The sequence below is a fragment of the Pseudophryne corroboree genome, chromosome 3, assembly GCF_028390025.1.
Source record: "Pseudophryne corroboree isolate aPseCor3 chromosome 3, aPseCor3.hap2, whole genome shotgun sequence".
NCBI lineage: Eukaryota > Metazoa > Chordata > Amphibia > Anura > Myobatrachidae > Pseudophryne > Pseudophryne corroboree.
The window spans coordinates 418,607,742-418,623,721 of NC_086446.1; the positions used below are offsets into that span (position 1 = coordinate 418,607,742).

The following is a 15,980-nucleotide window of genomic DNA, read 5'->3' on the forward strand; positions in this document are numbered from 1 at the left end:
TTGCCTTATTTGGAACATGAAAATATAGTCTACGATGGGCTGTATAGCATGAGCAAGTTTCATTTCACCTTTCCCCAGGAACATAATCTATTCCTTACTATTCCCCTGATCTTGCTATATATTACCCTACAAAACCCTATATATCTAAAGAGAATCAGTATGTTACACCGCCGCATGGGATCCCAGGGCTCGAAATACCAATGCTGGGATCCACAAGATCAAAACACAGACAGGAGCGAGTATGGGATATTCTACCCGGGCCCCCCTAACTGCAGCCTAACTCTAACCTCCCCCCTTAATGCCTACACCTAATGCCCCGCTGCCTAAACCTAACCCTCCAGCCTGACTCCAAAACCTAACCCCCCCAACCCTAAACCTAACCCTGCAGCCATACTTTCGGTCGGGGTGCCTGCTGTCAGGATTCCAGTGTTGGTATCCTGACCCATTCACAGTTCTGACGTCGGGATTCTGAATGGGTCAGGATACAGACACCAGAATCCAGATAGCAGGCACCTCAACCGTATGCATGGCTGCAAGTTGAGGTTTAGGGCCGGGGGAGGGGGTAGGTTTAGGCATCAGGCGGAAGGATTAGGCTGTGGGGAGGATGGGTTAGGTTTAGGCAGCAGGGGATTAGGTTTAGTCATTAAGGGTGGAGGTTAGGGTTAGGCTGCAGGTAGGGAGGGTAGAACACCCCATACTCACCCGTTAGTGTTTTGATCTTCGGGATTCCGGCGTCAGTATTCCGGCACTCAGGATCCAGACACCTGGCATGTTGTCTACATCCCATCTAAAAGTAGTGTACAATTCTTTATTGCAGCCTGCATACTTTAGGCTATGAGGTACTACAGATGTTGGGGGCATTATATAATGCATATTTTAAGCACTGATGATTTATTTCCATATGTACTATGTCTGTTGTAATATTTAATATGTTGGGGGTTAAGTGAAAAATGACTTCAGAATGAAGTCTATACTGCAGCATCTGGTAATGGGGGGGCTGCAGTATTATAGTAATTTTATACATTGGTAAGTGAACCCTGCAATTATCTGGACTTCTGCATAAATTTGTCAGAAAATTTGATCTGATAGGCACAGTTTGCTTAAAAACCCAAATTGCAGTACTTTTCTCATCCATATTGAGGCATCTTTGGATGGAAAGTGGCAAATCGGATGTGTTTTACATCCAATCCAATGCGCGCTCCCGTAAGCATCGGGTTGGCTCCCCTAGATCATTAGTGCTGCACTCGTGATATGTCGGTTCCCACAGGCATGGCTGGGATCGCTTAAGATACATCGTATGCAAAAGGACCGCATATGAAGTATCCTATGCGATCCTGCCACCCGGGAGGCTGCCAGGCGGTTCAAGGGAAATTGTATGAGACATCAGGCTCCGACATGTCGCTGTAGTGTATGGGGTCCTTAACATTAAAGTATAGATTGCCAAAAATATGTGTGAGCCCCTAAGGCAATTACTTCTAAAAAAGAAAAGCTAATTGTTAGCAGGAGTTAGCTATCCTGGATTCCAATCAATGAGACAAGATTGGAGGTGTTGGTTACAGGTGCCCTGCCCTACATACAAAAATCAATCACAAATTTAGAATTGGCTATTTACAGAAAGTAGTGCCTGTTAAGAATCATGCCTCAAACAACGGTTAGCTTTGCCTAAAGCTGGAAAGGGTTACAAAAGTATCTCTAAAAGCCTTGCTGATCATCCGTGGTAAAGACAAATTGTCCATAAATATACAAAGTTCAGCATTGTTGCCCCTCTTCATGGGATGCTCCAAAAGATTAAAAATAATCCTAATGTGCCATCTATGGAGTTTAATATTTATTCATGAGTGTACAATATGTAAAATACATGGTGCAAAAATGGTCCTGAAGAAGCCACATCTGTCCTAAAAACATTGCTACACACCTAAAGTTCACTAAAAGAAAAATATTCTACGGACAGATGAAACAAAAGTTGAGTTATTTGGAAGAGAGTTTTTGCAGAGAGGAAAAAATATATAAATAAAAGCACACCAGCATCAAAACCTCATCCCACCTGTAAAGTAAGGTGGGGGGAGCATCATGGTCTGGGATTGCTTGTTTTCATTGTAGGAAAAAATAAGATTTTACTTACCGATAAATCTATTTCTCATAGTCCGTAGTGGATGCTGGGACTCCGTAAGGACCATGGGGAATAGCGGCTCCGCAGGAGACAGGGCACAAGAATAAAAGCTTTAGGATCAGGTGGTGTGCACTGGCTCCTCCCCCTATGACCCTCCTCCAAGCCTCAGTTAGGATACTGTGCCCGGACGAGCGTACATAATAAGGAAGGATATTGAATCCCGGGTAAGACTCATACCAGCCACACCAATCACACCGTACAACTCGTGATCTGAACCCAGTTAACAGTATGATAACAACGAAGGAGCCTCTGAAAAGATGGCTCACAACAACAATAACCCGATTTTGTTAACAATAACTATGTACAAGTATTGCAGACAATCCGCACTTGGGATGGGCGCCCAGCATCCACTACGGACTATGAGAAATAGATTTATCGGTAAGTAAAATCTTATTTTCTCTGACGTCCTAGTGGATGCTGGGACTCCGTAAGGACCATGGGGATTATACCAAAGCTCCCAAACGGGCGGGAGAGTGCGGATGACTCTGCAGCACCGAATGAGAGAACTCCAGGTCCTCCTCAGCCAGGGTATCAAATTTGTAGAATTTAGCAAACGTGTTTGCCCCTGACCAAGTAGCTGCTCGGCAAAGTTGTAAAGCCGAGACCCCTCGGGCAGCCGCCCAAGATGAGCCCACTTTCCTTGTGGAATGGGCTTTTACAGATTTAGGCTGTGGCAGGCCTGCCACAGAATGTGCAAGTTGAATTGTACTACAAATCCAACGAGCAATAGTCTGCTTAGAAGCAGGAGCACCCAGCTTGTTGGGTGCATACAGGATAAACAGCGAGTCAGACTTTCTGACTCCAGCCGTCCTGGAAACATATATTTTCAGGGCCCTGACAACGTCAAGTAACTTGGAGTCCTCCAAGTCCCTAGTAGCCGCAGGCACCACAATAGGTTGGTTCATGTGAAAAGCAGAAACCACCTTGGGGAGAAATTGAGGACGAGTCCTCAATTCTGCCCTGTCAGAATGAAAAATTAAGTAAGGGCTTTTATATGATAAAGCCGCCAATTCTGACACACGCCTGGCTGAAGCCAGGGCTAACAGCATCGTCACCTTCCATGTGAGATATTTTAAGTCCACAGTGGTGAGTGGTTCAAACCAATGTGACTTAAGGAACCTCAAAACAACATTGAGATCCCAAGGTGCCACTGGAGGCACAAAAGGAGGTTGTATATGCAGTACCCCTTTTACAAATGTCTGAACTTCAGGTACTGAAGCCAGTTCTTTCTGGAAGAAAATCGACAGGGCCGAAATTTGAACCTTAATGGACCCTAATTTTAGGCCCATAGACAGTCCTGTTTGCAGGAAATGGAGGAAACGACCCAGTTGAAATTCCTCTGTAGGGGCCTTCTTGGCCTCACACCACGCAACATATTTTCGCCAAATGCGGTGATAATGTTTTGCGGTTACATCCTTCCTGGCTTTGACCAGGGTAGGGATGACTTCATCTGGAATGCCTTTTTCCTTCAGGATCCGGCGTTCAACCGCCATGCCGTCAAACGCAGCCGCGGTAAGTCTTGGAACAGACAAGGCCCCTGCTGGAGCAGGTCCTTTCTTAGAGGTAGAGGCCACGGGTCTTCCGTGAGCATCTCCTGAAGTTCCGGGTACCAAGTCCTTCTTGGCCAATCCGGAACCACTAGTATCGTTCTTACTCCTCTCCTTCGTATGATTCTCAGTACTTTTGGTATGAGAGGCAGAGGAGGGAACACATACACTGACTGGTACACCCACGGTGTCACCAGAGCGTCCACCGCTATTGCCTGAGGGTCCCTTGACCTGGCGCAATATCTGTCTAATTTTTTGTTTAGACGTGACGCCATCATGTCCACCTTTGGTTTTTCCCAACGGTTTACAATCAGGTGGAAGACTTCTGGGTGAAGTCCCCACTCTCCCGGGTGAAGGTCGTGTCTGCTGAGGAAGTCTGCTTCCCAGTTGTCCACTCCCGGAATGAACACTGCTGACAGAGCTATCACATGATTTTCCGCCCAGCGAAGAATCCTTGCAGCCTCTGCCATTGCCCTCCTGCTTCTCGTGCCGCCCTGTCTGTTTACGTGGGCGACTGACGTGATGTTGTCCGATTGGATCAATACCGCCTGACCCTGAAGCAGGGGTTTCGCTTGACTTAGGGCATTGTAAATGGCCCGTAGTTCCAGAATGTTTATATGAAGAGATGTTTCCATGCTTGACCACAAGCCCTGGAAGTTTTTTCCCTGTGTGACTGCTCCCCAGCCTCTCAGGCTTGCATCCGTGGTCACCAGGATCCAATCCTGAATGCCGAATCTGCGGCCCTCTAGAAGATGAGCACTCTGCAACCACCACAGGAGAGACACCCTTGTCTTTGGTGACAGGGTTATCCGCTGCTGCATCTGAAGATGCGAACCGGACCATTTGTCCAGTAGATCCCACTGAAACGTTCTTGCATGGAATCTTCCGAATGGAATTGCTTCGTAAGAAGCCACCATTTTTCCCAGGACCCTCGTGCACTGATGCACTGACACCTGGGCTGGTTTTAAGAGGTTCCTGACTAGCTCGGATAACTCCTTGGCCTTCTCCTCCGGGAGAAAAACCTTCTTCTGGACTGTGTCCAGAATCATTCCTAGGAACAGAAGACGTGTCGTTGGAATCAGCTGCGATTTTGGAATATTTAGGATCCACCCGTGCTGACGTAACACTATCTGAGATAGTGCTACTCCGACTTCTAACTGTTCCCTGGACCTTCCCCTTATCAGGAGATCGTCCAAGTAAGGGATAATTAATACGCCTTTTCTTCGAAGAAGAATCATCATTTCGGCCATTACCTTGGTAAAGACCCGAGGTGCCGTGGACAACCCAAACGGCAGCGTCTGAAACTGATAATGACAGTCTTGTACTACAAACCTGAGATACCCTTGGTGAGAAGGGTAGATTGGGACGTGGAGATAAGCATCTTTGATGTCCAGAGACACCATATAGTCCCCTTCTTCCAGGTTCGCTATCACCGCTCTGAGTGATTCCATCTTGAATTTGAACCTTTTTATGTAAGTGTTCAAGGATTTCAGATTTAAAATTGGTCTCACCGAGCCGTCCGGCTTCGGTACCACAAACAGCGTGGAATAATACCCCTTTCCTTGTTGTAGGAGGGGTACCTTGATTATCACCTGCTGGGAATACAGCTTGTGAATGGCTTCCAGAACTGCCTCCCTGTCGGAGGGAGACTTTGGCAGAGCAGACTTCAGGAACCGGCGAGGGGGAAACGCCTCGAATTCCAGTTTGTACCCCTGCGATACTACCTGTAGAATCCAGGGATCCACTTGCGAGTGAGCCCACTGCGCGTTGAAATTCTTGAGACGGGCCCCCACCAAGCCTGAGTCTGCTTGTAAAGCCCCAGCGTCATGCTGAAGACTTGGCAGAAGCAGGGGAAGGCTTCTGATCCTGGGAAGCGGCTGCATGGTGCAGTCTTTTTCCCCTTCCTCTGCCCCGGGGCAGAAAGGAATGGCCTTTTGCTCGCTTGTATTTATGGGAACGAAAGGACTGAGTTTGAAAAGACGGTGTCTTTTTCTGTTGATGTGAAGTGACCTGGGGTAAGAAGGTGGACTTTCCAGCCGTTGCCGTGGCCACCAGGTCCGAAAGACCAGCCCCAAATAACTCCTCCCCTTTATACGGCAATACTTCCATATGTCGTTTGGAATCCGCATCCCCTGACCACTGACGCGTCCATAACGTTCTTCTGGCAGAGATGGACATAGCACTTACTCTTGATGCCAGGGTACAAATATCCCTCTGTGCATCACGCATATATAGTAATGCATCCTTCAAATGCTCTATAGTTAACAATATATTGTCCCTATCCAGGGTATCAATATTTTCAGTCAGGGAATCCGACCACGCGACTCCAGCACTGCACATCCAGGCTGAAGCGATTGCTGGTCGCAGTATAACACCAGTATGTGTGTATATACTTTTTAGGATATTTTCCAGCCTTCTATCAGCTGGTTCTTTGAGGGTGGCCGTATCAGGAGACGGTAACGCTACTTGTTTAGATAAACGTGTGAGCGCCTTATCTACCCTAGGGGGTGTTTCCCAACGTGTCCTAACCTCTGATGGGAAAGGATATAGTGCCAATAATTTATTAGAAATTAGCAGTTTTTTTGTCGGGAGAAACCCACGCTTTATCACATACCTCATTCAATTCATCTGACTCAGGAAAAACTATTGGTAGTTTTTTCACCCCCCACATAATACCCTTCTTAGTGGTATTTGTAGTGTCAGAAATGTGCAATGCTTCCTTCATTGCCGTGATCATGTAACGTGTGGCCCTACTGGACATTACGTTCGACTCATCACCGTCGACACTAGACTCCGTATCTGTGTCTGGGTCTGTGTCGACCCACTGAGGTAACGGGCGTTTTAGGGCCCCTGACGGTGTCTGAGACGCCTGGACAGGCACTAATTGATTTGCCGGCTGTCTCATGTCGTCAACAGTTTTTTGCAAAGTGTTGACATTATCACTTAATTGTTTGAACACGATCATCCAGTCAGGTGTCGACTCCCTAGGGGGTGACATCACTAACGCAGGCAATTGCTCCGCCTCCACATCATTTTCCTCCTCATACATGTCGACACACACGTACCGACACACAGCACACACACCGGGAATGCTCTGATAGAGGACAGGACCCCACGAGCCCTTTGGAGAGACAGAGGGAGAGTCTGCCAGCACACACCCAGCGCTATATATATATATATATATATATACAGGGATAACCTTATATAAGTGTTATTCCCTTATAGCTGCTGTTTTTATTGTCATTTGCTGCCAATAGTGCACCCCCTTCTCTTTTTTACCCTGATTCTGAAGCAAGACTGCAGGGGAGAGTCAGGGAGCCGTCCTTCCAGCGGAACTGTGAGGGAAAATGGCGCTTGTGTGCTGAGGAGATAGGCTCCGCCCCTTCACGACGTCCTTATCTCCCGCTTTTTTGTGTAAAAATGGCAGGGGTGAAAATACATCCATATAGCCCAGGAGCTATATGTGATGTATTCTTTTGCCACCTAAGGTATTATCATTTATATTGCGTCTCAGGGCGCTCCCCCCCAAGCGCCCTGCACCCTCAGTGACCGGAGTGTGAAGTGTGCTGAGAGCAATGGCGCACAGCTGCGGTGCTGTGCGCTACCTTAGTCTGAAGACAGGATTGTCTTCTGCCGCCGATTTCACCGGACCTCTTCGTCTCTTCTGGCTCTGTAAGGGGGATGGCGGCGCGGCTCCGGTGACCCATCCAGGCTGTACCTGTGATCGTCCCTCTGGAGCTAATGTCCAGTAGCCTAAGAAGCCCAATCCACTCTGCACGCAGGTGAGTTCGCTTCTTCTCCCCTTAGTCCCACGATGCAGTGAGCCTGTTGCCAGCAGGACTCACTGAAAATAAAAAAACCTAAATTAAACTTTTATTCTAAGCAGCTCAGGAGAGCCACCTAGCCTGCACCCTTCTCGTTCGGGCACAAAAATCTAACTGAGGCTTGGAGGAGGGTCATAGGGGGAGGAGCCAGTGCACACCACCTGATCCTAAAGCTTTTATTCTTGTGCCCTGTCTCCTGCGGAGCCGCTATTCCCCATGTCCTTACGGAGTCCCAGCATCCACTAGGACGTCAGAGAAATAATATGTCAGGCTAGCTGTCCACCAAGTGAAGCTCAGCAGAAGTTGGATGATGCAACAGGACAATGACCCAAAACACAGACGTAAAAACACAACTAAACGGCTTCAACAAAAGAAAGTTAGCGTTTTGGAGTGGCCCGCTCTCCTAAATCTGAGATCCTGTGTATGACCTGGAGAAAGTATTTCACAAATAACATCCTAAGAATATTGCTAAAATGAAAGTTTTGCAAAGAGGACTGGTTCAAAATTCCTCCCGACCTTTTATCTGTGGGCTTTGGGTGCTCCACTTCACCACCATTCCATTCTACAGAGTCATCATGTCATTGGAGTAACAGTAAAACGGTCAACCACTGACCACTGTCACACCAAGAAAACAAAGGTCTGCTGGATTATTTATTACCAGTTATTTATATAGTGCACACATATTCCGCAGCGCTTTACAGAGAATATTTGGGCATTCACATCAGTCCCTGCCCCAATGGAGCTTACAAGCTATATTCCCTATCACATTTATACGCACACACAATCACGCTAGGGTTCATTTTGTTGGGAGCCAATCAACCTACCAGTGTATTTTTGGATTGTGGCAGGAAACCGGAGTACCCGGAGGAAACCCATGGAAGTACGGGGAGAATATACAAATTCCACACAGTTAGGGCCATGGTGGGAATCGAACCTATGACCTCAGTGCTGTGAGGCAGTAATGCTAACCATTACACCATCCGTACTTCATCTACAACTCCTAAAACTCCATTTTGTCTGGGAAAATTAGAGAAGTAACTCAGTCACAAAACTTCATATTCCCAGTACTCTACAAAGAGAGGATTAAAAAAAAAGTCACCTAAAAATAATATCACAGTTGGAAGTCTAAACAATCTCTTCTGAAGTCATCACCATAAAATTCAGAGTTGACCATCTCATGAACTGACTCTTAATGACTGCTGCCATGGCACCGTAACAACCTCAGGGTATCCGGACTCTAGGTTGACACTGTCTAGGTCGACACTGAGTAGATCGACACAGGAAATAGTTTGACACTGCCATTAGGTCGACATGGATAAAGGTCGACATGAGTTTTTCACATTTTTATTTTTCATTCTTTGAACTTTTTCCTATTTTACGATCCACATGGACTACATGTTAGGAACGGTAACCTTGCCCGAAGCATGGCGAGCGAAGCGGTGCACTAATTGGGGTTCCCAATCACTAAGAAGAAAACGACACAAAAAAAAACCAAAAACCCTCATGTCGACCTTTTTCCATGTCGGCCTAATGGCGATGTCGACCCATTTCATGTGTCGACCTAGTCACTGCCGACCTATAGGTGTCGACCTAGACACTGTCGACCCTGAGTTCTATACCCCCACCTCAGTAACTTCAACCAATGGTAAAGAACAATGGAATATACTAGCGATATATAAATAAATGTTAATAATAAAACTTACTCTGATGTGACAAAGGCATGTTCCTTGATGGTGAAGAGAACTTCAGAGAACTTTATTTTGGTGGTCAGGGTATGTCCATGATAGATGACTGGCATTCCATCTGGTCCATCCCAGCAATCCACTGAAACAGAATAAATTAACAGTTGTATAGGCTTTTGTGACAAAAGCTCTATGAATTATACCAGACACATGACACGAGTTACAGAATACAGGTTGAGTATCCCTTATCCAAAATGCTTGGGACCAGAGGTATTTTGGATATGGGATTTTTCCGTATTTTGGAATAATTGCATACCATAATGAGATCTTATGATGATGGGACCTAAATCTAAGCACAGAATGCATTTATGTTACATATACACCTTATACACACAGCCTGAAGGTAATTTTAGCCAATATTTTTTATAACTTTGTGCATTAAACAAAGTGTGTCTACATTCACACAATTCATTTATGTTTCATATACACCTTATACACACAGCCTGAAGGACATTTAATACAATATGTTTAATAACTTTGTGTATTAAACAAAGTTTGTGTACATTGAGCCATCAAAAAACAAAGGTTTCACTATCTCACTCTCACTCAAAAAAGTCCGTATTTCGGAATATTCCGTATTTCGGAATATTTGGATATGGGATACTCAACCTGTACTTGAATAGAAAATAATGGTTTACTAAAAAGAAAAAAAAAGGTTCATCGGGAAAATAGGTTTAAAAATTGACCGTTCAACCAAACACCACCCTCCTGGTTGTTTACTTAAAAAAAAGATGAACATGATATAAATATCAAACATTAACTAATGTTAAAGGTTTTCGAATGTCACCACAGGTGTCATCTCAGAAGTATATCTAGAACAGGAAGGATTAATCACAGTAAAACCAAACTATATACGAGACTGAGCTCTGCAACTAAGTAGGATGCTGTTTTTTTCTTTTAAATGGGAAGTGTTAACTTGTAAAAAGACATTTCTCTTTCCATAAGTATACTAATTAGACAACGATAGAGTTGTCTATACAGAACAAACACAGAATGAAAGGATGATTTTTACAAGTGTCTAAACAAATCATGAAAGCTTAAACTAAAACACTGAAAAATGTTGTTGTAAGCACGGCAAAGAGTAGAGTAAATGCTTGGCTACAGCAGCTAGTAGACTAAAGCTGATTGCCCTTGCGACTTTTCCTTAACGGTAACATAATGTAATGCCACTTGTAAATTATAATAGTAGGTTTTAACTCTATAGTAATGGTTAAATACTAATTCCTCTCAAGAGAGACATCCACAAGGTGGCGCATCCAACTTACATTCTATACAACGACAGCCCATCCGCAAACAGCGGGCATATGCTTCAAGAGAGGACTCGCTTGAGAACTGGTCCCCTGTTAGGTACCTGTGTGTAGAGAAACAGTGAATAATAAAATGCGTGACAATTACAGTAAACATGATGTCTGTGTACAAATTGTATATAGTGCTTTACAGCGACAGAGAGCAAACGCAGAACAGGAAGATAAATAGTATTGTCTGGTGCAAAGGGTAAGAGGATTCCGAGTGACAAGAAAAACAGTGGTTTTCTTACGTATTGTGGGAAGAGGATATCCAGTAATGGGAGAGGGGGTTATCCATATTTTGGGGACACACAGTGTCCAGCGCCGATTCCCATACAGTGTTCTCCTTGGAGAACAGGAATGAAACAAACTGTAAAGACAGAACAATAGGTTTAAAATAAACACTGGAAAATTAAGCAAATTAAAGGACATAGGCCTTTTGGATTTTTACATACCTCCTCCAAGGTGAAGTATGGTTCCTCTATCTCCCTCAGAGGGTCACGCAGGAACTGGAACATAAACTCTTGAACCTGAAGCTGGTTTGCTGCCCATGTCTCCTGTAAAAGGTGGGAATTATGGCGAGAGCAGTGTACAGAGCCAGAAAACCTCATTCATACAGTACCAGCAAAAACCAGCAGAGGTACGTAGGGAGAAAAAAAACTAGAGATGAGCGGGTTCGGTTTCTTTGAATCCGAACCCGCACGAACTTCACTTTTTTTTTCACGGGTCCGAGCGACTCGGATCTTCCCGCCTTGCTCGGTTAACCCGAGCGCGCCCGAACGTCATCATGACGCTGTCGGATTCTCGCGAGACTCGGATTCTATATAAGGAGCCGCGCGTCGCCGCCATTTTCACACGTGCATTGAGATTGATAGGGAGAGGACGTGGCTGGCGTCCTCTCCATTAGAATAGATTAGAAGAGAGAGAGAGAGAGAGAGATTGTGCAGACAGAGTTTACCACAGTGACCAGTGCAGTTGTTGTTAAGTTAACTTTTATTTAATATATCCGTTCTCTGCTATATCCGTTCTCTGCCTGAAAAAAACGATACACAGCAGTCACACAGTGTGACTCAGTCTGTGTGCACTCAGCTCAGCCCAGTGTGCTGCACATCAATGTATAAAAGCTTATAATAATTGTGGGGGAGACTGGGGAGCACTGCAGGTTGTTATAGCAGGAGCCAGGAGTACATAATATTATATTAATTTAAAATTAAACAGTGCACACTTTTGCTGCAGGAGTGCCACTGCCAGTGTGACTAGTGGTGACCAGTGCCTGACCACCAGTATAGTAGTATATTGTTGTATACTATCTCTTTATCAACCAGTCTATATTAGCAGCAGACACAGTACAGTGCGGTAGTTCACGGCTGTGGCTACCTCTGTGTCGGCAGTCGGCACTCGGCAGGCAGTCCGTCCATCCATAATTGTATAATTATATACCACCTAACCGTGGTATTTTTTTTTCTTTCTTTATACCGTCGTCATAGTCATACTAGTTGTTACGAGTATACTACTATCTCTTTATCAACCAGTGTACAGTGCGGTAGTTCACGGCTGTGGCTACCTCTGTGTCGGCAGTCGGCAGGCAGTCCGTCCATCCATAATTGTATTATTATAATATATACCACCCTAACCGTGGTTTTTTTTTCATTCTTTATACCGTCATAGTGTCATACTAGTTGTTACGAGTATACTACTATCTCTTTATCAACCAGTGTACAGTGCGGTAGTTCACGGCTGTGGCTACCTCTGTGTCGGCAGTCGGCAGGCAGTCCGTCCATCCATAATTGTATTATTATAATATATACCACCCTAACCGTGGTTTTTTTTTCATTCTTTATACCGTCATAGTGTCATACTAGTTGTTACGAGTATACTACTATCTCTTTATCAACCAGTGTACAGTGCGGTAGTTCACGGCTGTGGCTACCTCTGTGTCGGCAGTCGGCAGGCAGTCCGTCCATCCATAATTGTATTATAATATATACCACCTAACCGTGGTTTTTTTTTCATTCTTTATACCGTCATAGTGTCATACTAGTTGTTACGAGTATACTACTATCTCTTTATCAACCAGTGTACAGTGCGGTAGTTCACGGCTGTGGCTACCTCTGTGTCGGCAGTCGGCAGGCAGTCCGTCCATCCATAATTGTATTATAATATATACCACCTAACCGTGGTTTTTTTTTCATTCTTTATACCGTCATAGTCAGTCATACTAGTTGTTACGAGTATACTACTATCTCTTTATCAACCAGTGTACAGTGCGGTAGTTCACGGCTGTGGCTACCTCTGTGTCGGAACTCGGCAGGCAGTCCGTCCATCCATAATTGTATTATTATAATATATACCACCTAACCGTGGTTTTTTTTTCATTCTTTATACCGTCATAGTGTCATACTAGTTGTTACGAGTATACTACTATCTCTTTATCAACCAGTGTACAGTGCGGTAGTTCACGGCTGTGGCTACCTCTGTGTCGGCAGTCGGCAGGCAGTCCGTCCATCCATAATTGTATTATAATATATACCACCTAACCGTGGTTTTTTTTTCATTCTTTATACCGTCATAGTCAGTCATACTAGTTGTTACGAGTATACTACTATCTCTTTATCAACCAGTGTACAGTGCGGTAGTTCACGGCTGTGGCTACCTCTGTGTCGGAACTCGGCAGGCAGTCCGTCCATCCATAATTGTATTACAATATATACCACCTAACCGTGGTTTTTTTTTCATTCTTTATACCGTCATAGTCAGTCATACTAGTTGTTACGAGTATACTACTATCTCTTTATCAACCAGTGTACAGTGCGGTAGTTCACGGCTGTGGCTACCTCTGTGTCGGCACTCGGCAGGCAGTCCGTCCATCCATAATTGTATTACAATATATACCACCTAACCGTGGTTTTTTTATACCACCTAACCGTGGCAGTCCGTCCATAATTGTATACTAGTATCCAATCCATCCATCTCCATTGTTTACCTGAGGTGCCTTTTAGTTCTGCCTATAAAATATGGAGAACAAAAAAGTTGAGGTTCCAAAATTAGGGAAAGATCAAGATCCACTTCCACCTCGTGCTGAAGCTGCTGCCACTAGTCATGGCCGAGACGATGAAATGCCAGCAACGTCGTCTGCCAAGGCCGATGCCCAATGTCATAGTACAGAGCATGTCAAATCCAAAACACCAAATATCAGAAAAAAAAGGACTCCAAAACCTAAAATAAAATTGTCGGAGGAGAAGCGTAAACTTGCCAATATGCCATTTACCACACGGAGTGGCAAGGAACGGCTGAGGCCCTGGCCTATGTTCATGGCTAGTGGTTCAGCTTCACATGAGGATGGAAGCACTCAGCCTCTCGCTAGAAAACTGAAAAGACTCAAGCTGGCAAAAGCACCGCAAAGAACTGTGCGTTCTTTGAAATCCCAAATCCACAAGGAGAGTCCAATTGTGTCGGTTGCGATGCCTGACCTTCCCAACACTGGACGTGAAGAGCATGCGCCTTCCACTATTTGCATGCCCCCTGCAAGTGCTGGAAGGAGCACCCGCAGTCCAGTTCCTGATAGTCAGATTGAAGATGTCAGTGTTGAAGTACACCAGGATGAGGAGGATATGGGTGTTGCTGGCGCTGGGGAGGAAATTGACCAGAAGGATTCTGATGGTGAGGTGGTTTGTTTAAGTCAGGCACCCGGGGAGACACCTGTTGTCCGTGGGAGGAATATGGCCGTTGACATGCCAGGTGAAAATACCAAAAAAATCAGCTCTTCGGTGTGGAGGTATTTCACCAGAAATGCGGACAACAGGTGTCAAGCCGTGTGTTCCCTTTGTCAAGCTGTAATAAGTAGGGGTAAGGACGTTAACCACCTCGGAACATCCTCCCTTATACGTCACCTGCAGCGCATTCATAATAAGTCAGTGACAAGTTCAAAAACTTTGGGTGACAGCGGAAGCAGTCCACTGACCAGTAAATCCCTTCCTCTTGTAACCAAGCTCACGCAAACCACCCCACCAACTCCCTCAGTGTCAATTTCCTCCTTCCCCAGGAATGCCAATAGTCCTGCAGGCCATGTCACTGGCAAGTCTGACGAGTCCTCTCCTGCCTGGGATTCCTCCGATGCATCCTTGCGTGTAACGCCTACTGCTGCTGGCGCTGCTGTTGTTGCCGCTGGGAGTCGATGGTCATCCCAGAGGGGAAGTCGTAAGCCCACTTGTACTACTTCCAGTAAGCAATTGACTGTTCAACAGTCCTTTGCGAGGAAGATGAAATATCACAGCAGTCATCCTACTGCAAAGCGGATAACTGAGGCCTTGGCATCCTGGGTGGTGAGAAACGTGGTTCCGGTATCCATCATTACTGCAGAGCCAACTAGAGACTTGTTGGAGGTACTGTGTCCCCGGTACCAAATACCATCTAGGTTCCATTTCTCTAGGCAGGCGATACCGAAAATGTACACAGACCTCAGAAAAAGAGTCACCAGTGTCCTAAAAAATGCAGCTGTACCCAATGTCCACTTAACCACGGACATGTGGACAAGTGGAGCAGGGCAGGGTCAGGACTATATGACTGTGACAGCCCACTGGGTAGATGTATGGACTCCCGCCGCAAGAACAGCAGCGGCGGCACCAGTAGCAGCATCTCGCAAACGCCAACTCTTTCCTAGGCAGGCTACGCTTTGTATCACCGCTTTCCAGAATACGCACACAGCTGAAAACCTCTTACGGCAACTGAGGAAGATCATCGCGGAATGGCTTACCCCAATTGGACTCTCCTGTGGATTTGTGGCATCGGACAACGCCAGCAATATTGTGTGTGCATTAAATATGGGCAAATTCCAGCACGTCCCATGTTTTGCACATACCTTGAATTTGGTGGTGCAGAATTTTTTAAAAAACGACAGGGGCGTGCAAGAGATGCTGTCGGTGGCCAGAAAAATTGCGGGACACTTTCGGCGTACAGGCACCACGTACAGAAGACTGGAGCACCACCAAAAACTACTGAACCTGCCCTGCCATCATCTGAAGCAAGAAGTGGTAACGAGGTGGAATTCAACCCTCTATATGCTTCAGAGGTTGGAGGAGCAGCAAAAGGCCATTCAAGCCTATACAATTGAGCACGATATAGGAGATGGAATGCACCTGTCTCAAGTGCAGTGGAGAATGATTTCAACGTTGTGCAAGGTTCTGATGCCCTTTGAACTTGCCACACGTGAAGTCAGTTCAGACACTGCCAGCCTGAGTCAGGTCATTCCCCTCATCAGGCTTTTGCAGAAGAAGCTGGAGGCATTGAAGAAGGAGCTAACACGGAGCGATTCCGCTAGGCATGTGGGACTTGTGGATGCAGCCCTTAATTCGCTTAACAAGGATTCACGGGTGGTCAATCTGTTGAAATCAGAGCACTACATTTTGGCCACC

General features: G+C 45.6%; 1 protein-coding gene across 4 annotated transcripts in view; it reads right to left on the reverse strand.

Moving 5' to 3' along the window:
* PLCG1 (phospholipase C gamma 1) overlaps nucleotides 1–15,980 on the reverse strand; it is a 186,967-nt gene that overhangs the window by 33,029 nt on the left and 137,958 nt on the right. For all 4 annotated transcript variants that reach the window (XM_063960251.1, XM_063960252.1, XM_063960250.1 and 1 more), the window contains 4 exons: nucleotides 11,025–11,126; nucleotides 10,821–10,939; nucleotides 10,549–10,634; nucleotides 9,245–9,365 (listed from right to left, as the gene is read on the reverse strand). In XM_063960251.1, coding sequence (XP_063816321.1) covers nucleotides 9,245–9,365; nucleotides 10,549–10,634; nucleotides 10,821–10,939; nucleotides 11,025–11,126 — 428 coding nt within the window. The remainder of the gene's footprint in view (nucleotides 1–9,244; nucleotides 9,366–10,548; nucleotides 10,635–10,820; nucleotides 10,940–11,024; nucleotides 11,127–15,980) is intronic.